General features: G+C 46.3%; 1 protein-coding gene across 4 annotated transcripts in view; it reads right to left on the bottom strand.

Annotated features, from left to right (window-relative positions):
• Rbm20 (RNA binding motif protein 20) overlaps nucleotides 1–22,072 on the bottom strand; it is a 187,801-nt gene that overhangs the window by 45,465 nt on the left and 120,264 nt on the right. For all 4 annotated transcript variants that reach the window (XM_034499236.2, XM_076924409.1, XM_076924418.1 and 1 more), the window contains exons 2-5: nucleotides 4,791–5,883; nucleotides 3,353–3,414; nucleotides 1,689–1,780; nucleotides 1,004–1,101 (exon numbers count right to left, since the gene is read on the bottom strand). In XM_034499236.2, the coding sequence (XP_034355127.1) occupies nucleotides 1,004–1,101; nucleotides 1,689–1,780; nucleotides 3,353–3,414; nucleotides 4,791–5,883 (1,345 nt within the window). The remainder of the gene's footprint in view (nucleotides 1–1,003; nucleotides 1,102–1,688; nucleotides 1,781–3,352; nucleotides 3,415–4,790; nucleotides 5,884–22,072) is intronic.

Below are 22,072 nucleotides of genomic sequence, written 5' to 3'. Positions count from 1 at the left end.
CACTGTAAGGACATACAGAGGACAGAGCTGTCCCCTGTAACCCCGCCCCTGTCTCCCCAGCCCCCACCCCCACCTCCTCCACACACAGTTAACTGACCCAGTCAGGAAGCCGACAGTACCTGTCACTTTTACTCTTTGGCTCTAGTCTTAGAATCACACTCTCAGCCAAAGGGATCCATAGCAATAAAATATTAAAACTTATTTTAAAAGCTAAGGAGGTAGCTCAGTGGCTGAGAGCACTTGAGGCTCTTCCAAAGGACCTGGGTTTGGTTCCCAGCACTGATATGCGGCAGTTCACCCGATTTCTTCTGCTGGCATCTGTGGGTGTTTCTCATGTACATGCCTTACACTGACACACACACACACACACACACACACACATACATAAATAATCTGGGATGAGACATGATAAGACAGGGTTTCACAATGTAGCTTTGACTGGCTTGGAGCTCACTGTGTAGATCAGGCTAGGCTTGCATTCATAGGGACAAGTCTGCTATAGGGTCCCAAATGCTAGGGTTAAAGATGCAGACCACCACACAAAGCAATACATTTTTAATTAAGAATTTTTCAAACATAAGAGCCTGTGGCTTTCCTTCTCAGTCATCGTGAAATGCTAGTCAGTAACTTTGAATTTAGCAACTTCTGTCAGAAAGCTCGACACTAGCATGGTATAATTCCAGCATTCGGGAGGTGCAGGCAGAACTGACATGAGCTTAGGCCATCTTAGATTACATAGCAAATACCAGGCCCAGCAGGGACACACAGGGAGACCTGCCTCAACAAACACACAACAGTAAAGGAACACAGAGCATCATTTTCTGTGTTTCAGTGTTCGTAGGATGGTAAAGCACCTCCTGGCCTGTCTAGGGATATTCTTTGAATGACCCAAAGACCCAGCTTCACCCCAACCTTCTATGCATCCATCTCTCTGTAGAGGTGTAGATGACATGAACATTTTGGGGTCGATGAGGAGAATGGAGGAAAAAGCTTTTATACTCACACTTGTCCCAGAGGAAGCCAAAGGAAACACGGAGTTTGACTGAGCAAAGGCCCTTGTTGGAATGGCTGCATATGATGTTCCAAGATTTGAGCTATAATCTGAATGATGAATGATACCAGGTTAAACAAAAGGATAACCTAGTCACAAACCTGACCTTCAAAATTCATTACTGGGGAGGTGGCTTGATTGGTCGGTGCTTGCCCTGCAGGCCTGAGGTCCTGAGTTCAATCTCAAGAACTCACAGGAAATAGCAGGTGTGGTAGCACTTGCTTGTAATTCCAGTGTTGGGGAGACAGACAGGAGTGTCTCTGAGGCTCCCTGGTCACCCTAGCCCAATCCATGAGCTGGAGACCAACGAGAAGCACATTCATACAGATGCACACACACTCTCCCCCACAACCCCCCCCCCCCACACACACACACAGAGGATTCAGACGTGTGGGACAAGAACACTATATTTTCTCTTGCTATACTTATTAGTGTTTGCATGACTACACCTCCGTGCTCACTGTAACTGGCACAGGGAGGGTCTAAAATACCCCAGAGAACTTGTCAGTGCTGGACCTGCCTGTCTGCACATGCTCAGGAAGCTCCTATCAGGGAAGAACTGGAGTTCAGAGGTAGAACATAAACTTGAGGATTGCATCCTGTTCCCAGCTGCCATCTGAGGGCCTCTTCCACTCACCCTCATTTCCAGTGGGGTTATAAACAGCTGTGCTGTTTGCGGCAGCAGGCAGTGCCCCCTCTCCCGAAGCACGTATACTCCGGAGGCCAGCACTAGAGGAGAAGGGGAAGGAAAGGGAATGATTTAGTTTCTTCAATAAATCAAATAAAAAGACTAGATGACTCCCAAAGTCTGCTCCAATATGTCCCCCAACCCAAAAGTTGAAGAACATATCCTCAAATAAAAACCCATGTGTTTCTGCTCAGAGCTGCCTTGGTCACGGTGGCAGAAAGCAGAAATGACTGGCGTGCCCATCAACAGATGAGCAGGTAAGCTTAGATATCTAAGAAAGTGAATATATGTGAATATACTGTCTAGTAGGATGTAGGTGAGTGTCCTAAATATGAAAAGTTTAAAAAAAACAGACATGAAAGGTCATATAGTATAGGATTCCATTTACATAAAACATCATAATCGGAACAGACTGATCCCCAGGGGTAATGGTAGGAAGGGCTGGGGGCTTAGTGAGACACGGTGGTGAATGTGCTAAGTGTTACTTAATTGTGAGCTTTAAGATGGGTACCACAAGAAAAGGAGGCCTTTGTAAGAACTCTTAACTGCAGGGAGGTCCTACACATGACTGCACTTAGATATCTAAGAAAATAAGACAGTATATTCACATATATTCACTTTCTTAGATATCTAAGCTTAAACTTAACCATGTTTAAGGGCACAGCTCTGTGGCACCAAATACCGTCATGTCAATGTAAAAAACGATCACTCCCAGCCAACCACAGAGCTTCACTTTACACAACTGAAGTTGTGCCCGTGATACCCCCACTCTCCGTTCCCCACCAGCCCCAGCCTGTTTAGCCTCCAAAACACCTCACCAGAGTGGAATTTTACAGCTCAAAATTGTGTGTCAGAGTTTCCTTCCTTTTTAAGACTACGTAACGTTGCATTGTGTGGACAGCCCACATTTAGTTCTTCTGCCCTCTGTTGATTGGCCTCCCAGCTTTCACTTCTAAGCTGTTGTGAACAATAACCTAGTCCATGAGGTTTTTTGGGGGGTCAGACAGGCTCTCCCCACTGATCTCTAACGTATGCCTTTCCACAGAATCTATTCTCAGCATGGCAACCAGCATCTTGTTCTGAGGTCCCAGGGCATCACTCCTTCCTTTAAGTCCCCACAAGCTTCAGTCATGCCCACAGCAGCAGCAGCAGCAGCAACAACAATCTTCACAGATCAGACCTGGGACTCGGAACTTCCCTGCCTCTCTCTCTTTCTGTGCTGGTCAGAGTTGACGCTGCCCTGTACCCCAGATCCACAACAGCTGTAGGGCCTTCAAACCTCTAAAACCAGTTCTGTCAGGTAGGAGTGTGCTTGCCTCATACAACCACCTCTCCTGAGGTGACCTCAGTAAGGTATCACCCAGATGCTCCATTTGCAATGCAATGTGTCCAAGAGCCATGAACTCAAACGCACCTCCCCCACCCCATCACCAAATGTGGTCTTCTGATTGCACTAAGATTTGAGCTCATGTGCTCGCTGTAAAAGTGGAAGCTTCTGGATGACAGGGAATTCTTCCCCTGCTTGGCTTTCTGCAGTTTTCCTGTGCCCAGCCCAGCATGATTCAGTGAACACCTGCTGAGAACCCACATAGAACTATCCAGACAGCACTTACCTTTCTGAGAAGAGCAGGCATTTCTGGGCATGCAGCTTCCCCTTCACATGTAGCTCCCAGTCCTAGAAGACCAGAGAAAGGACCAGAACTGAACTGAGTCCATGGGAAGGCAGAGAATGAAGGCAATTACCACCAGCCAGGCAGGGAGCACAGAGCACCCTGAGGCTGGACTACCAGGACACCTCATCTCCATCTCTTTCCCTGTGCCTCCTTATTCCAGGTGCTGCTACCCAAATGCCAGTCTCTCTTAACCCCTTACTTGCATACCCTGTAGGCTATCTAGGATGACTACCCATACTTGAAGTCAGATTCCCTTGTCTCCTGTCCATAGACCCCTGACCCATCTCTGACCTCATGCTCTTCCTCCATCTGCTTCTCTCTGGTCTGGGGTATAGTGAGTTGTAAAGCCTCACAAAAGACTGAGAGACAGAGACCTCCAGCATCACTGCCCTCACTGAGTGGAAAGGTTTGTCTCACTCACTCAAGTCACAGACATGTATCTGAGAGACATGACCTGGGCAGCGTGAAAGACACCTTCGCTGTGACTCCCACTAAGGGGGAACTGTACCGTGCTTTGGAGCGGGATGGGAGAGGGCTGCGTGGCAGCAGGCTCGGGGAGGCCGTATCTATGACTAAACCTCCTCTCTGCCACTCTCTGCCTAGGTGGTCGGGGACGACTCATCTATGGAAAGAAGGAAATGCCAGTATCTACCTTTCTGGGGCATGGTGGCATATGCCTACAACTCCAGCACCCAGAAAGGCAGCAACTAGCCTCAGATCAGCCCAAGATCAGCCAGAACTAAATGAGACAGACCCATTCTCAAAACACAGTAAAGCAACAACAAAAACCAACCTCAGTGTCTACCTCACACAGTTACAAGTAGTACATGGGAAGAGTTTAATGTCTGTCAGCTGTTACCTGTGTTATTATGGCTTTGAAATATTTCACTGTACTGTCAATAAACCTTGGAGCAAACATCCTTCCAGGGCAGGTTCTGTCCACAGCAGTGCAAAGCACTTTGCCAAGGCCTGGGAGACTTTCCCTCTACTTGGCACATTTTGAGTTCACTTTAATGGTTTGTCTAGATCTGGTCTAAGAATTGATCTTTTGCCCTTGATCCAGAATTCCACTTTTAACTCTTTCAAGCTCAGTACAACATACATATCGAAGGAGCTGAAGCTTCTAGAAAGTGCAAAGGAGAAAAAGATCCTCAAAGTGAAAGAGGAAGCCACTGTTTTTTCATCTGTCTAGGGGGAAGATATCGTCTGCCTTAGAGCAGAGAAAGGACCCGGATGTAATTCTAAAACTCCTTTGGGTCTACAACCTGCGATTTCCTTAAAGGGCATTGATGAGTTCAGCACCCTAGTCCTCAAAAGAGTTCCTCTTAGATGCTGCTAGAGTCCCTGCTTGGGTCCCAGCCCTTCTTGGGTAACTCACCTTCAAGTCAAACACCTTCTTATCACAGATGCTGCAGATGTGTGGTAGGTGCACTGGAGCCAAGCCTTGGAAGTCCTTCAGTTGATGACCCTGCAGGGGCCTCACGGACAGCATGGCCTGCCCCTCCTTTGTCCTCCGGCAGGAGCAGCCGAACCCCTGCTTGCTGTTGTTAAGCCGAGATCCAAAGGCAGGAGGGGCCCTGTCTGAGGTAGGCTCCTCAGGATCATACAGCTCGTAAGGTTGGCTGGCAGGTGGAGCCCACAAATTGGGCCCTGCTGTAATATCAGGCTTGTTTTGGCCGGAGAATCCAGAGGGCCTCTCCCACTGGCTGTTGGTACCTTGCAACAGCCCACCAACATCTCCTTTCATGCTCCCAGCCTGATCAGATGGAAATCCACCTGCTACATGTGACCCTTGGGCATTGGGTCCGTAGAAGTCTTTAGAGAAGGCAGCTTGACCATCCTGCCCTGTATGGCTATAGTGCCCTTCATAGGCCACACTGCCTGATGCTGTGGCCGAGGCCGGGGCTGGCAAGAAGCCTGGCTGGCCCTCCGTTTCAGAACCGTATGCCTGACCGGTGTTGGCCTTGCCATACTCATAGAACCCTGTAGTAGCAGGTGTAGGTCCAGCCTTCCCAATGCTTAGGATGACTGCTGGCTGGGCAGGGGTCTGAGGCACCACCCCACTGAAGGTAGGTACTACCATAGCGTTGGGAGGCTGGCTGGGGAGGCTCACAGAAGGCCCCAGGCCTCCTGTCTGGCTTGGGGGTGAAAAGGCAATTGCAGTTGAGGGAAAGTGAGCACTGGGAACGGAGGCAGCATGCTGGGAGACCCCAGTAGGGCCATGTGTGGTGCCAAGCACAGACGGATGCCGAAGCTGGTTGAAGAGAGGCTGGGACATGGCCACTTTGGAGAGGACTTGATTCAGGACCGTGGCAGCTGCAGTGTTGTTGGTGACTGCAGTCTGTGCCATCTTCAGCCGATGGAGGGTGAGCTGGGCCTGTATCTGGGCCAGTTGGACGCTGGCTGGCGAAGTGAGCAGAGGGTTCTGGTTATTGACAGAGAAGGGGCTCTTGTCCAGGAGCTTGGCAGCGCTGCAAGGGAGACAAGAGGTCCACATGTATTGCTGGTTTTCAGTGAATGGCAAGGGGCTGCATTTGCACGTCAGTGGCTCCTTTCCCCTTGTAAACAAGACCCTGAATCATAGGTCCTACATACAAGAGATCACACGTTAGGAACTGTCCAACAGAAAAGGCCAGGTAGGACTCCCAGGGGAGGGATAAAGACACCAAGTCACCCACAAAACCTTCAACCCAAAATGTGCAGGGACAAAGATGGAACAGAGACTGGGAGTGGCCAACAAATGACAGGCCCAACTTGAGACCCATCCCATGGGCAAGCACCAATCCCTAACACTATTAATGATACTCTGTTATGCTTGCAGACAGTAGTCTAGCATAACTGTCCTCTGAGAGGCACCACCCTGTAGCTGACCAAAACAGATGCAGGGACCTACAGCTAAACATTAAATGGAGCTCGGGGAGTCTTGTGAAAGAGTTGGGGGAAGGACTGAGAGTCTGGGAAGGGAATAGGAACACCACAAGAAGACCAACAGAGTCAACTAAACTGGACCCTTATAGACCAGAAATTGAACCACCAACCAAAGAGCATACAAGGGGCTAGACCTAGCACTCCAGCTCCCAAGTATGTAGCAGATGTACAGCTTGGTTTTCATGTGGGTCCCTCAACAACTGAAGCAGGGGCTGTCCCTGAATCTGTTGCCTTCTTGTGGAGCCTACTCCTCTAACTGGCCATCTTGTCTGATTTCAGTGGGAGAGGATGTACCTAGTCTTTCAGCAACTTGAGGTGCCAGAGTGGGTTGGTATCCAGAGAGGATCTCCTATGAAGAGGCAGGGGTGACCATGTGAGGGAGGGATTGGGATGAGATGAAGGGGCTGTGATCAGGATATAAAGTGAATAAATAAATAAATGGGAAAAAAAGAAAAAAAGAAAAGGCCATATGGCAGAATTTCAGTCTCCCTGGTAATTAGAAGCAACCATCACAAAAGAACACTTGACTAGCAAAATGTCCAAAATTAAAAACACAGATTCCATGATGGGGAAATAAGGTTAAAAAAAAAATATGTCAGCCAGGTGTGGTGACTCAGAGTGAGATCCTGTTTTAGAAGGACAAAACCAAGAAAAGGATGTAGAGTGAATTACAGTTTATTCTGTAGCTTTGATATATCTTTGATAAAGGTGGTTTGGAAAACACAGTCTTTACTGTCATTGTCTGACTCAATAATTCAGTTGTGAAAATATTGACAAAGGCAAAACTTGATAGCTGAAAATGTTCCTAGGACATGAACAACTAAAAATTATAAAATCCAGCAAGAGGGCAACAGATACACAAGTAACTTATCTTTCTATTACTGTTTAGATGTATACATTTATTATTGTAACATTTAAGGCTTCAGAAGTTGTGCACAGGGCCAGCAAGATGCCTCAGTGGGTCGAGGGATCCTGTACTGTTAAACATTAATTGGGGGTTTCTATCCCAGCTTAGATCATTTAGTTCCCAAATCAAAGACACAAAAGCTTTGTTTTTATAATAAGCCTTAGAGCACTAGAGCTGGTCAGATATCAACCCTGTATGCTATTTTTAATTCCCTGTCAATAATTCCGTGATATAATTTGCCATCTTCTACCTGGACCCTGGAACCCCACTGGTCATCCCTCATGGCCATGCTCTCGGGATTAACCTACCCCAAGGAGACTTCTCTCTGCTCTCCTTGTGGTCTCTGCTTCAGACCCTAGCCCAAGGGAACCAACCCAAGCACCGGCTTACTTCTCTTCTCACCAGCTATAAGCTGTTGACATCTTTATTAACCAATAGTTCTAAATTAAGGAACAAGGTTTGCACAACAAAAGCTGGTAAAGGTGAGAATTCCCTCATAGGCTTAGACCTTCCAGTACAGAATTCAGCATTACAATACATAGCAATGGACCAAACCTCAACAGAACCCACCATTAATTCTGACTACCTGAGATTGATCTCTAGTTCTCATATAGTAGAAGGGGAGAAATGACTCTCACAGGCTGTCCTCTGACTCCCACGTGTGTACTATGACACATGCATATGCCTGCCCCAATAATAATAATAATTATAATAGTAATAGTAATAACAACAACAACAAAAAATTTGTAGAGATTGTGTTCTGTACCATACGTAAGAGAAAACCCAGCCCAGCATGCTAACTCCCCACTCCATCATTTTAGCAGCATGAGAAATTCCATATGCTCCTTGGCTTGAAAAGTATGCCAGAATGAACTGCATATATATTTATGACACACACTTTCATCCTGGAGCTCATTCCAAATCCAAAAGCAGTAAGGCAGCTTTTACATATAAGCAGTATATACAACAACCAAAAAACTTATAAGTGAAAAACAACATCTAAATTTGAAGTAGTAAATGATGGTCAATTCTCACAGAATCTTATGAGAAACGGGAGGAGTTCTCTGCCATGTGTCTCTCTTGTGGCCTTGTCAGTTGGCTGTATTGTGTTTCTGGGCAAACCAAGAATGGACTGTCTATAAATGGGACAGACTTTCCTGGTGAATCTGCTATAAGTGCTTTGTTTCTTCAGTCGAGGTTTTTGACTAAGCCATGTTTTCTGGGTCTTAAGTTCTTCTTGTGGGAAGTGGGTGTAACTGAGAAATGTGTTTCGGATGCTGGTGAGATGGAATTCCCGGACACCTGAACGGGGCTGTGAAATCTGAAGTCTGGATTGATGGACCAGCCAGGCTCCACAATCAATCTGCTTATAAAGCAGGCGCTGGGGGGGAATGCACAGCTGGGACACATCTGTCTCCACTGTCACAGGCATTGTGCAGTAAAAGCTTAGAGATGGTGAAGCAGAGTGGGGGTGGGGAAGGCAGCAGCAGGCAGAGAGATAGAGAGAGGTGGAGAGGCTGGGGTGGGCTGGGGTGAGAAGAAGAAGAGAGACAAGCAAGGGTGTGGCACAACACACCTCCCTCTCTGGCTCCTTTGAGGAAAGAGAGCTTGTGCTTAGGTTGGTCTTGGAGAAGGTAACGGGTAGGAGCATCTACTCAGGTAAGGCTCCTGGCATCAGTGTGAGCTTGTTGGAACCTCAAGGGCCACACAGGTCAAGGGTCACACAAGATAAGTCACAGGTCAAGGGCCATACAGGATCATTTTCATCTCAACTTTGTAGAGTAAGAACCTAGAGCTCTAAACACTCGCTGTCATTAAGAAAAGTGGGGTGAGCCTGCAGGACTCGAACCCCAACCTGGCAGTTAAAGTAGGAGCCTTCAGCGCTGGTCATATCCTCCTGAGCTGTTTGCTTGTTTTGTTTCAAGTGAGATCCCAGAACATGAGGCACACCCACACTTAAGTACAAGAACAAAACACACTGTCAAGTCAGATTTTTTTTTTTTTAATAGCTTTGTCCTTTCCCTCTTACCCAGTAGCAGGCATGCTGCACTCAGAGGCATTTTAAGACATGGAGAACGAGAGGGGATGGCATTTTACACTCTGGGGAGCTGTGCTTGGGGCATCCCTTGTGTGGTCTAGCACCATCATGGCAGTAGCAGAGTGGGGAGGGGCTAACCATAGTTTGAGGTCAAGAACAACTCAAAGGAGGGATGGGCCCGACTGATGAATGATTCTGCCTGTGTACTGTAGGTAGCACAGCTTTGGAAGGAAAACCTGCCCAACAGGGCAGCTCTTCCCCCAGGCTTGTCCACTACACAGATCGTCCTTACTGACAAGTTGTTACGGAGGTGCCAATGTGGTTTTTATGACCGAAGGAGCACAGAGTCGGTTTTGTTTTTCCCAGAAAAGTCAGCTGTGTTTTTTTAAACTTCAAGTCTGGGCTGGAGCAAGTCCTTGCTAGAGGTTTTCCTCCTGGGTGTTGAAAGGTTATTTGAAGGAGAGCCATCTCCCCAACAAGGAAAACCAGACGTGCAGCATATCAGCAAGTCAGATATATGGGTACGACTATAGAACTTCACTGTTCAGTCCTGGCACACAACCAGACCAGAACTTCATTGTTTAGAACTGGCACACAAGCAGATCAGAACCTCACCGTTCAGATCTGGCACAACCAGACCAAGAACCAGATTCTTCCCCGTTTCTGCTTTATGTTACAAATTCTTATTGTCCCCGGCTTTATTCAAACTCGCACAGAAGTGAGTTCACACAAATCATCCACACAGAATATATCCCTTTTAAACCAAACTCTTAGGTGAGAAAAAGACTAACTATTCTATCAAAGAAAATAAAAGCCATAAAACACTTAGCCTGCAAAAGTTAATAACCTAGCCAGGCTTGGTAGTGGTACATGACGGTAATCCCAGCACTTGAAAGGTAGAGAAAGAAGGATCAGATGACTCAAGGCTAGTGCTGCATTTGAAAATAGACTGTGTATAATAAGACTTCTGTCTCAAAAGACAAAAGGAAGGAGAAAGGAATGGAGGGAGGGAGGGAAGAAGAGAGAGGGAGGGAGAGAAAGGGAGAGAAAGGGAGGGGAAGGAAGGAAGGGAGGGAAGAAGGGAAAGAGGGAGAGAGGGAGGGAGGAGGAAAGGGAGGGAGGAAGGAGGCCATTTAGGTATTCTTGGAGTGACTATTTCAAGGTTTTACTGCTGTTTGAAGAGAGTCCCCAGGACATGAGGCGCACCCACACTCAAATCCAAATACAAACACATTTCAGAGCCCGATGAAAATGACTCTGCTAAGCTTTCTCATTTATGTAAAGATTACCAATCCAGAGGCCCAAGGTTCAGCTCCCAGGACTCAAATGGCAGCTACCAATTAACTGTCTGTTAATTGGTAATCTTTACATAAATGAGCCCCCAAAAGAAAGCAGCATGTCTTGGAGAATCTTGCATTTCCCAGCAGCTTGGTGGCTGCAGCAGCCGCCAGGAACTGAACAATGAAGAAGATAATGGCTGAGGCTTATCAGAGCCTGTGACTAGGAGACCAATACACTTTATGTGAATACATTGCCTTGAGTAGTTCACTATGGAGCATCTAGGTATGCAGCTACTCAGTAGGATTTGCTGGTGAACAGCTGGGTATAGTCACTCACCACCCAACCACAGCGTGGGAGTTTCAATAGACTTCTCTCAAGTCTAGGTTTAGAAACTGAGTGGATAGAGGCTGGAGCACTGGCTGTTCTTCCAGAGGTCCAAGGTTCAGCTCCCAGGACACACATGGCAGCTACCAATTAACTGTCTGTAACTCCAGTTCCCAGGGGATGGGGGGATTCAAGGCCACCTTCTGGCCTCCGTGAGCACCACATATGCTACACAGACATGCATGCAGGCAAAATACCCATACACTGCACGGCAGCACCTCATACCTGGTAAAAAGGACTTTACAGTGGTGATTAAATTAAGGATCGTGAGCTAAGAGAAGATCACCTTCACATCAACAAGGTGAGCTCTGAGTGATCACAAGAACAATGAGGAGGAAAGTTAGAGAGATGATGGAAACACTTAATCAGAGAAAGAGAAGATGATGCGCTTTTGGAAGTGGAGAAAGAGACTGTGAGCCAGGACAGTCTAGGCAGCCTCTAGAAACTCAAAACAGAAAGGGAAAGGATGTTCCCAAAGAGCCAGGGTGGAGGCAGGGGCATCCCTGCTGACAGTTTGACTACAGATCTACTGACAGTGATCTTAGACTCTGCCTCATCTATATTACCATATGCTATCAGATTTGTGATGATTTGTTACCATAGCAACAGTAAATGAATAGTTTCCCCAAGACGGACAGATACTGAGGGCAATTCTGTTTGGAGAGCTAAGGTGGGCCTTGGGCTGCCTGCAGGTTGTGGACAGGAAGTGATCCTGCTAGAAGCCCGGGTGTCACAGACACCCAGAGTGGATAATCCAAGAGCCTGGGAAGCTAAGGTATATAAGCCACAAACAAGGTCCCCAGAGGACTCTGCAAAGCCAGCTTTTCTCCCCACTCATTAGAGCAGTGGTAAACAGAAAACGCTTAGGATTGCAGACTTTTAGGGTCCATTCAATGCCTTATTACAACACTGAAAAGTTAACTTGTTGCACGACACACAGGTGGCTGCAGATAAAACCTCATGAAAACTCGGATCAGCCACCTCAGCTTGCTGGGCCTGGGAGGATTACCTATCCACAACAGCTTGAAAGGCTATGTTCACCCACACGGATTTATCATCGTCTACTGAGTACGCACATGCAGTGCTTGCAAGCCACCCACCAAGAACCGTCCTTCCATCTGTCCGTCCTTCATCCTTCCTTCCTGTCCATCGTCTTTCTGTCTGTCTTTGAGACGGGGTCTCTCTGCATAGTTCCAATTGTCCTAGAGCGCATGGTGTAGACCAGGCTGGCCTTGAACTCACAGAGAGATCCTCCTGCCTCTGCTTCCCAAGTGCTAAGATTAAAAGTATGTGTTACCACTCCAGCTAGCTGTTTTTTTGCTCTGATTCTCCAGAGACAATGACCTCAAGGAATTCCCCGTCTAAAAAAAAAGTGCATGCTCAGGACTTGATCCACATCCTCTCGCCCATACCAGGCACAGCTGTGCTGTTTGCAGTCATCCCCAGCAGCTGTGAGTCTGGGCAGTAGAGAGAACAGCACCGTGGTATACATGCTCCTGACCCAGAGTGACAGTGTCTGTTAGACACTCCCTCCCTGAGCTTGATCCTCTCACAGAAGCAGCAGCTGACTGCATAGGCTCTGATTTACCAAGAAGCTTGGAAGGACTCCTATGCCCCCAGGCTGAGGTTATGTCTCTGAGCCATTAATTGCTATAAAAATTTTGCAGTGTATAATTAGATTTAAAACTTTAGTAGTTTGTTTAGAGGAAAAAAAATAATTAAAGCAGTGTTTCCCCGAAGAGCTTGCAAACTAAAGCATTACAGAAAGACAAACTAATAACCCTTCTTTTGTTGGAAGGTAGAGATGTAAAAGAAAACCCTGTTTCTAGAGGTTTTATTCCACCATGTGGGAAGGATGTACAACCTGTCCTTCCCATCAGGGGAGTGTGACTGTTGTCCCAACTAATTGTCCAAAGATGTAATGATATAGCAGCCTTTGGCCAGAAGAAATGAGTTGCATCAGGCCTTAGTGACTCATGACCATAATTCTAGCACCAAGAAGGTAGGAGATCATTAAAAGTTTGAGGCCAGCCTGATCTAAATAGCTTTTCTAGGTTAACCAGGGCTACAAACAGAGACCCTGTCTCAAAACACAAATATGTGAGGGGGACAGGGATTAGGATGCTGGAAATCTCCATCCTGCTCCAAAAGGGAAAATGTCAGTGATACACACAGGACCCTGCTCTGTCTGACAGTCTTTAAGTCAAAGGACCAGATAGCCCTTCAGAACTTTGATCTTTTAGCCCACATCGACCGGCATCTGCTGTGGGCTATGCAAAGCTTCCAGATGTGGAGACATAAAAGTGGAGAAAGAGAAAAAGAAATCAAGGGGCGGGGGGCATGGGGAAAGAGAAGACTTCCTGAGATCACAGAGGAGGGTGTGATGTGCTCTGACTGAGGAAGCTCAAGACAGGACAGGTTCACGCTGCACTTCGCAAGAAATGTAACCAATGAAAAAAAAGAACAACCCAAGGGCTTTCCCTCAAGTCTGAACAAAGTCTTACAAGGCCCTCGGTTAGACCCAGTGACAGGTGTGGAGATACACTGGCAGTGTGTGTGTGTGACTGGAGGGAGGTCAGGGACCCAGGCTGTCATCTACCTGTTAAAGATTAGGGGAATGTTTGCATTACATTTCAACCCTTGGGATTGATTTTTTTTTTTTAATCTGTGACAGAAGTCACAGTGTCCAGACAATATCTCAGGCTGGGGTGATCACAGCATCACGTTGTCTTGGTCACAGTGATTGCATGGACACCCAATGATACTTTGTTGATGATGTCAGGACAGAGATTCACCGTTGTGCCCGCTGCTGAGCTAGCTGTTCAGCCTTCACATAAGGAGAGGCTGAGTAAGGATAAAGGCAGCTCAGAGGGCAATGACTTCAAGATGGGACATAGGCAGCAATGGAAGGTTCCAGTGAGCCCCACCCCCACCCCCAGCCCTCTGAGCCTGGCTATACACTCTGGAGTCTCCCAATACAGTTCCTTTGATCTGGAGAAATGGTTCCGCCATTAAAAGTGTTTTCTGCTTTTGTAAAGGACTACAGTTCAGTTCCTAGTACCCAAGGCAGGCAGCTCAAAAACTGCCTGTAACAATAGCACCAGGGGATCCCGTTCCCTCTTCTGGTCTCTGCATAAACACACACACACACACACACACACACACACACACACACACACCACATATACATAAATAAAAACAAAAACCACAGAACCAATACAAATTGGCTATGGTGACATCCTGTTATCCCAGACTTTGGATGACTAAGGCAAGTGAGTCAGAGCCCACCTTGGGCTACACAGCAAGACCCTAGCCCAACAACAACAAGGTACTAAAAATAGAATACTCCTCCACCCTTAGATAAGAGCACAGCATGACCACAGAGCTAGGGTGAAAGTAAGGTTTGGGAGGAGAGGCCCCCACAAGGTAGAGTGTGGTCTGAGGTACTCAGGGTCAGGGATTCATTTGCTATCCCTTCCTCAGTTCACATGAGCCCCTGAGGGAACTGGTGTCGGTTTGGTCCCTGATGGTGGCTCTGCTGGTAAATGACTGGCTCTTGACGGTGCTAACCTCAACTGATTAATCAATCCGTTGGCTCAGCTCACCGCTAAGAGGGTTGTTGGGAGATGGGGTCTGACTGAAGGAAGGGGTCACTGGGAACTTGTCTTTGAAGGATGTCTTGCCCCAGCCTATTGTACTCTGACTCCACGAAGGGAGAGCTCTGTGCCAGAATGCTCTTGCTTCTATGAACCTTTTGTCTCACCACAGGCCCCCCAAAAAACAATGGCGTGAGCCAGCATGGCTGGAAGCTGCTGAAGCTACAGCCCGAAATGAATTCCTCCCCTCTTAAACTGTTTTTAACCCCCTTTTAAAAATTATTTACTTATTTTTATTTTATGTGTATTGGCTCTTTGCATTGCATGTATATCTATGTGAGGATGTCTGTGTCCCCTGGAACTAGAGTTACAGATGGTTGTGAGCTGCCATGTGGGTGCTGGGAATTGAACTCAGATCCTCTGGAAGAGCAGCCAGAGCTCTTAACTACTGAGCCATTTCTCCAGCCCTTAAACTTAAGGCTAGAGAGAGTTGGTTCAATAGATGAGAGTTAATACCATCCTAAGTGTGAATTCCAACTTCACCTCTCATAAGCTAGTCTCTCTGTGACAATGCTCAGCGTCTATAAGGCCTTAGGTCCTCATCATCAAAAGGAAGACAGATGTATCCAGGCTTGTTCTGAGAGTGGAAGGATACAAACCATATTTAGCCCAGTTCCTACCACACAGCAAGCAACCACTGCTAATATTATTTCTGCCGTTGCGTTATCATTGCTAATATTATCCTTATCACTGTCACCCTGAGAACAGGCAGCTTGGGACCTCTGCCAACAAACAAGGAAGCTAAGAATGTAGAGACATAAATGTGGAGAGAAGAGGAAAGGAAGGCAAGGGTGGACGGCTTCCTCAGAGGGCAGCGGTGGGGTGGAGCAGAGATAGCAGCAGCAGCCGTTGGGTGACCCAAACCAGGCGGTGCCACATTTCCAGGGCTTCTGAATAACAAGGGCCCAGCTGAAGGTCCATGCTGTGACCATGTACAACCCAGCCACAGGCCCCTCCCTGGTGATGTCCTGCTACCCAGCAGGCAAGCCAAGAGTGTGTCGGTGCCCAACCAACAAAACCAACTTTGTTCACAATAAGCATGATGGCTTCCTCAAGAATGGACTCAGGAATTTAAAACCACCCAGATCTCAGCCCCACTCACTTTCCAGACTGTAGTGAACGTGCCCTTTCATGTTGGTGCCAAGATATAAAATATGGTTCAGGTGAGAGGAGGTTACTGCTGTCACAGAAGACCCAAGTCCAACTTGGTCCCCCAGCGTGGGAGTCGGGCGTCTACCGTCTCCTGGAAGCTAAATATCTCCTAGATCTTCATTTTTTCAACTCCATAGTTGCATTCAATTGTATATTTGCAAATTTTAAAAGGGGGCAGAGAAGCTCAACATGTGTCCCCAGCTGAAAATGCCATAAACTTTTGAAACATTCCCTATTTGTCTACAACACTGTAGTTCACAATTTACCAATTATATGTTTCGAGGAGAACCAGACATGAGGAACCCAAAGGCTCCAAATATACGGCCATGCGGGGGTGGAGAGGCCAGACGCACCCCGATGGATCAGTACCATTGTCTGCAGTGACTAAGATGCCACAGGTAAGCAGCTGCAAAAAGTGAAATAACTGCACGGTAATTAAGAGGGGGAAATTAACTTTACTGTAATGCTCTCAGAAACTGGGTCAGGGCTATGCAGCACAGAGGGAGGTTTCAAAATGCCAGATTACAAAGATGCCAGCTATGACAATCCAGGTCCTGTGCAGGCTGCAAGTTCAAAATTCTAGCTAAATGTCATAGATTTGAGAAGCAAGAAGGAGCCTCAGAGATCATCTTGTGGTCACAACCCACTTGTCCAACGGAGAGAGGAAAGCAAAAGCTAGGGACATTGATGAAATACAGGTGTCTAGTTGGTCCGACCCCAGTCGGACTCCTGAAGATAGCAGACCAGGACTGGAGCCCCAGGGCCGGTATGGGGGTGCAAGTGGAACACAGCCACACCAGCCCTCAGCAGGGGAGTCTCCTCCTTCTTGGAGACAGGGCTGCTGCACACTCTCTTCACAAACAATGGTGCTGCTGGCTCATCATTGGCTAGGCCTCTGTGACTAATTTCAAGCTTACCGGGTCAATGCTGCTAACCCGTGTTTGGGCCTATGCCACAACATTACCATACGGTGATTCATTTCACCATGACAGCTCTCGAGATGATTCATAACAACGATGATAATCCCGCTTTCTCTCTTTTGTTCTGTGCTTCTCACTTGGTAGGTTAGTAAGAGTTGCCCACTGTTGCAACATGCACACGCACACACGCACACACACACACACACACACACACACACATCCACACAGAGACACACTCAGACAGACAGACAGACACACGCCCACACACAATCAATTCCAGAAGAACCATATGGATAGTGAAGTCAAATGTAACCATTTCCAGTTTACATTAAGACGACTATAGGTCAGACATAGTGGTGTGCACTTCTCCCAGTACCCAGGAGGCTGAGGCAGGAGGATTGAGAGTTTGAGGATAATCCTGGCTGTATAGTGAGACTTTGTCTCAGAACAAACAAACAAAAATGAAAAGCACAAGACCAGAAAAGACATGGTGAGCCACCTGAGGTCATCCACAGAATAAAGGACTTTCAGCTGCAGGACAGATATATTCTGTCTACACACTCACTAAAGGGAGTGTCTACCGCTTTATTTGCCTTACATGACTTTTAGTCTCCTGTACTCTGCGATACTCTTATCAGACGCTGTGCAACTCTCACAAAGGGGACCCAGTGGTTTTCTAACTGACAGGGGTGGGGACTGCCTTTCCTCTCAGGGCAATTGGAACTCAGTGTATGCTCAAGGAAAATGATAAATCCATGCATGCAGAGAAAGTGGCACACATTCCCCAGAGCCACACAAGACAGGCTTCCAGGGACGTCTATCCTTTTAACATGGTGACATGACGGATAGGGTACTGTGTTCTACACATTCATAACTATCCTGGGATTGCCTGTGTCTGCCAGGGCTGAGTTGGACATGCCTGCAAGTGTGGGATAATTTTGGCCAATGTTGCCACTAAGAATAACACACTTTTTCTTTTTTTTCTTTCTCCCATACCCTACCTACCATTTTCATTTTTTAAGGCTTTATTTGTGTTGGAGGGCTGGGGTCACGTAGAAGACGTGTGTCTGCTACTGAGCTGCATCTCCCAGCTACTCATGTTTCTTTCTTTGAAACTACATTTTCTTTATAAAATTATGAACCAGGTGTGGTGGTGCACACCTTTAATCCCAGCATTCAGGAGTCAAAGGCAAGCAGATCTCTGTGAGTTTGAAGCCAGCCTGGTCTATAAAGTAAGTTCCATGACAGCCAAGGGCTACATAGTGAGACCCTATCTCAGAAAAAAAAAGTAAAAAATAAACAACTCAATTTTTTTGTTATTATTGTTTTGGTTTGTGAAACAGGCTCTCTTGATGTAGCCCTGGATGTCCTGAAGCTTATTATGTAGACCAGGCTAGCCTTGAATTCAGAGATCTACCTGCCTCTGCTTCTCAAGTACTAGAGTTAAAGGCATGTGCTGCTATGCCCAGCTTATAATTTAAAATTATATTAGATAAAGAGATATATTTAATATTCACATTTGTTGTAAATTTTAAAAATATAAAAATAAGCTGGGTGGTAGTGGCACATATCTTTAATACCAGCACTTGGGAGGCAGAGGTAGGTAGATCTCTGAGTTCAAGGCCAGTCTGGTCTATATAGCAAGCTCCAGGACATCCAGCTCTACACAGAGAAACTCTGTCTTGAAAAAACAAAAACACCGGGTGGCAGTGGCGCATGCCTTTAATCCCAGCATTTGGGAAGCAGAGGCAGGTGGATTTCTGAGTTCGAGGCCAGCCTGGTCTACAGAGTGAGTTCCAGGACAGTCAGGGCTATACAGAGAAACCCTGTCTTGAAAAACCAAAAAAAAAAAAAATTAAAAAAAATAAAAAACAAAAACGTGTGTGTGTGTGTGTGCGCGCGCATGTGTGTGTAGCAGGAGCCTAAAAAGCTCATCATTGATGCCCACCCCCTCAAATGACCAAAAAAGTGCTATTATAGTCATTTCTACTCAGAGAGCTATAGGTGAACAAAGCTAACCTAGGCAGTGCATACGTGCTACCATAGCACAAGATGGAGTGTTTGAGGAGAGACTGGGACCCTGTCTAATCCCCCAATATGCAGTGATATCCCTTCAAGACATTGCCTGACCAGTCTCACTCTCCTTTCTCCAGAGACAATTACGGTGGTTTATAGTCTACTCTTGTGTCTGTCTATGTATAAAAGTATAAACACGAATCTTTTTTCTAAAATTTCTCCACAGCATACACACACACACACACACACACACAGACACACACACACACACACACACACACACACACATATCCAACTCTCTTTCAGGACATAACGCAGCCATGCTGGGGTGAAAAATTACTAAGAAACATCAGAAGGCCCCAAGCTGGTCCTGAGACGAAGATTTACTCCCCATGGGTCTGTGGGTCGGCCTGCTCCCCTGCTCCTCAGAGCTTGTGTTTTTGATGAGAAAGCTGGATGAAAGGAAAGGGCCTCTGAGTCCCATCCACCTTTGAACCCTGACAACTGCGAGGTTCAGTTTCCTCATCTGTCACACACAGACATGAGTGCCTGCCCTGCCTGCTTCTGCACAGACTGCCTAGAGATCATAGTGGCTGTAGGCGCTCTGAGGAGTGTATGATCATCCTAGCTATGCCGTCATTCTCACAAACTGCTGACACTAAGATCCTGGGAATATTTCTAATGAAACTATTGCAACATACATGTATACATGGCTTGATTTGGATGACTGTGTTGCAGGCCGAGATGTATGAAATAATTTAATTTTCTTTGGCCCTGTTATCTGGGACAAGCGAATCAGCACAGCAGTCCCCTTAGCTCTCTGAGATTTAGTGTAAAATACTCAAGTGTCTTCTTCTATAATCCTCTGCTCTGTCCACCAGAGAGCTGTCCACCATGCTCTGACTTCCAGATCAGAATGAGCTTGGACCATTCAGGGCTGGAATTGCTTTGTCTGATTTGCAGGGTTTTTTTTTTTTTTTTTTTTTCAGGCAGAATTTCACTTGTTTTATGAAGATTAAAACCTAAGAAACTGGTTTGACCTAAGACTAGGGGACATTTTCCCAGTTTTCTCAGAAACATGAGATAATGGTGATCCCTCGGCTGTGACACTTTTCCTGGATGGCATCGAAAACTCCGGAGAGGAAAACCACCTTCTTGGCTCTATATTGTAAGGCTCCAAAGCACAGTTTCCTAAGAAGCCAAATTGTTCATGTTTATATATAAATATGAAAGAAATGTCAGAGTTCCTAGGCAATGTTGCTTCAGTAGAATTCACTGTGCACAGAAGTGTCTACGCCTTTGTGTGTTCTATTCCATCTGCCTGTACCACTGTCACCTGGAGAAGCTATGAATGCCCAGGGGACACCTCGTCCATGTAGCCTTCTCTCCATCCACCCAGCGTGCTCCAGGAGGCTCATCACTCTCCACTCCTCTCATATAACTGAACTCTAAATTGGTTGCCTGGCTTCCCCAATACCCCACGATCATTTGAAAGCAGATATAACATGGCCCAGTCCAGGTCACAGCTCCTGGCAACAGGTAGAAATGTAGAACACTTAACATTTCTTTACTATGGACACACTGTTCCATGTGAGTTTTCAATCACATCTTCAATTGGCTTTTTTTAGCCAAATAGCTCATGTGTGTGTTGATATAAAGCTCAGAAAGGCGAGTCTCTGAAGAGAACTTAGATTAGACTCAGTCTTTGAACATTGTCAAAATTATGTAAATGCCACCAAGCACATCAAGTAGAGAAGTGTAAAATAGTCAACACACAGATCCGTTTGTCACAGTTTCCCTTTTAACGAAGTCTGAAGAAAATGCCAACTTCAGCGTGTAATCTGAGGAGATGTGTGTAATCTACATGACTTGGACATGAGACGTGAGCACAGAGAGGGTCCCCATGTTCTCTGAGTGCTCTTTTCAGTGGTGGACAGTGCTGGAACTTTCTGTGCGGGTGTACAAGATAGTTATGGATTTCAGGCCCACTTTAAAGTAAAAGAAAATTTTAGGTTTGAGAATTCTCAAACGAGCTGATTTTTTCCTAGAACTACCTAACCTGAAAACTTTAACAGAGCTAAAGTTAGAGCTAAGGACCAGGTAGGGAATCTGTATAAAACTGAAGAAGTAGGGACAGACTAATGCAGGGCACTGTCTGGGTTATAAATAGAATCACTATCTTACATGCTTTGGCACTAAGAAGTATGTGCTTTTTTTGTTGTCTTGTTTTTGAGGCAGGATGTTTCTACATAGTCCTGACTGCCCTAGAACTCACTCTGTAGTCTAGGATGGCCTCGAATTCACAGAAATCCACCTGCCTCTGTCTCCCAAGGGCTGTGATCAAAGGTGTGTGCACCTTACTGAGAGCATTCTTTCTGCTTCTGGAGATCTTGCTCACCTATAAAATGAGAGGGTCCGATGAGACATTTCGTCTCTCTGTGCCTTCTGGGTTTAGGATGTTAGCTTCTGTAAGCAGTCATTTATGACCCCTGTAAACATTAAAATGACCTTGGTACTGAGAATGTCAGGGCAGAGACTTCAGGTGCCAGTGCCTATTATCCCTTATTTCCTGGTAGCTTCAGGACACAAACACCTAACGTCCACCATGTCAGTGTATGCCTGTAAAGGGACAAGGAGACATAACAGCGGTGATTCTCAACCTTTGCAGAGACCAGAGCTTGCAGTACAGACTCTGGGCGCTAGGTTCTCTGTGCCTGGCTTTGGACTCAGAATGCCTAGGGCAGACCTGGGAATGAGCATCCATCCCAGGTAACAGTCATGAGTACACTGAGCTAGAACATCTTAAGAAATGCTTTTTTAATCCTAGGATTATGGTGAGCAGTGGGGAACTCAGGGACACCCCATCTTTATTTAATGAGCCGTTTCCACCTATTACATGCCCAGCACACCTGGGGGGGGGGGTCTTTTACAAGTTTCAGACACTGCAAAAGTAATCAAGGGTCAGATGCAGTTCATGTTCTAAAAACCTCCTTTAGTGAGACTTAGTCAAATTTGTCAGCCTCTGGTTTCTAGAATGAAAACGCTCAAGGTTCAGGAAACCTGAAGACATTTTGTTGAATGATCAGCTTTGTTGCACAGGAAAAAACATAGATCCATTAATTGAGTGCCAAGAGCAGAGACACACAAATATTACATATATATATATTATTTATATATTATAAATATTATTTATATATATTATAAATTATATATATATATATAGTCCAATTTCATATGCATCCTTGAGGGCCTGATCTGAAAAACCAAGCAAACAAAGTAGGCACGATGGCAGAGGTCTGTGATCCCAGCTCTCAGGGGGCTGGGGCAGAAGGAACATGAATTTGAGACCAGCCTGGGCTAAATTCAGAATTGTAGGCT

The sequence above is a fragment of the Arvicanthis niloticus genome, chromosome 1, assembly GCF_011762505.2.
Source record: "Arvicanthis niloticus isolate mArvNil1 chromosome 1, mArvNil1.pat.X, whole genome shotgun sequence".
NCBI lineage: Eukaryota > Metazoa > Chordata > Mammalia > Rodentia > Muridae > Arvicanthis > Arvicanthis niloticus.
Note: the sequence above shows the minus strand (reverse complement) of the source record. Positions and strands in the feature narration are given on the sequence as shown.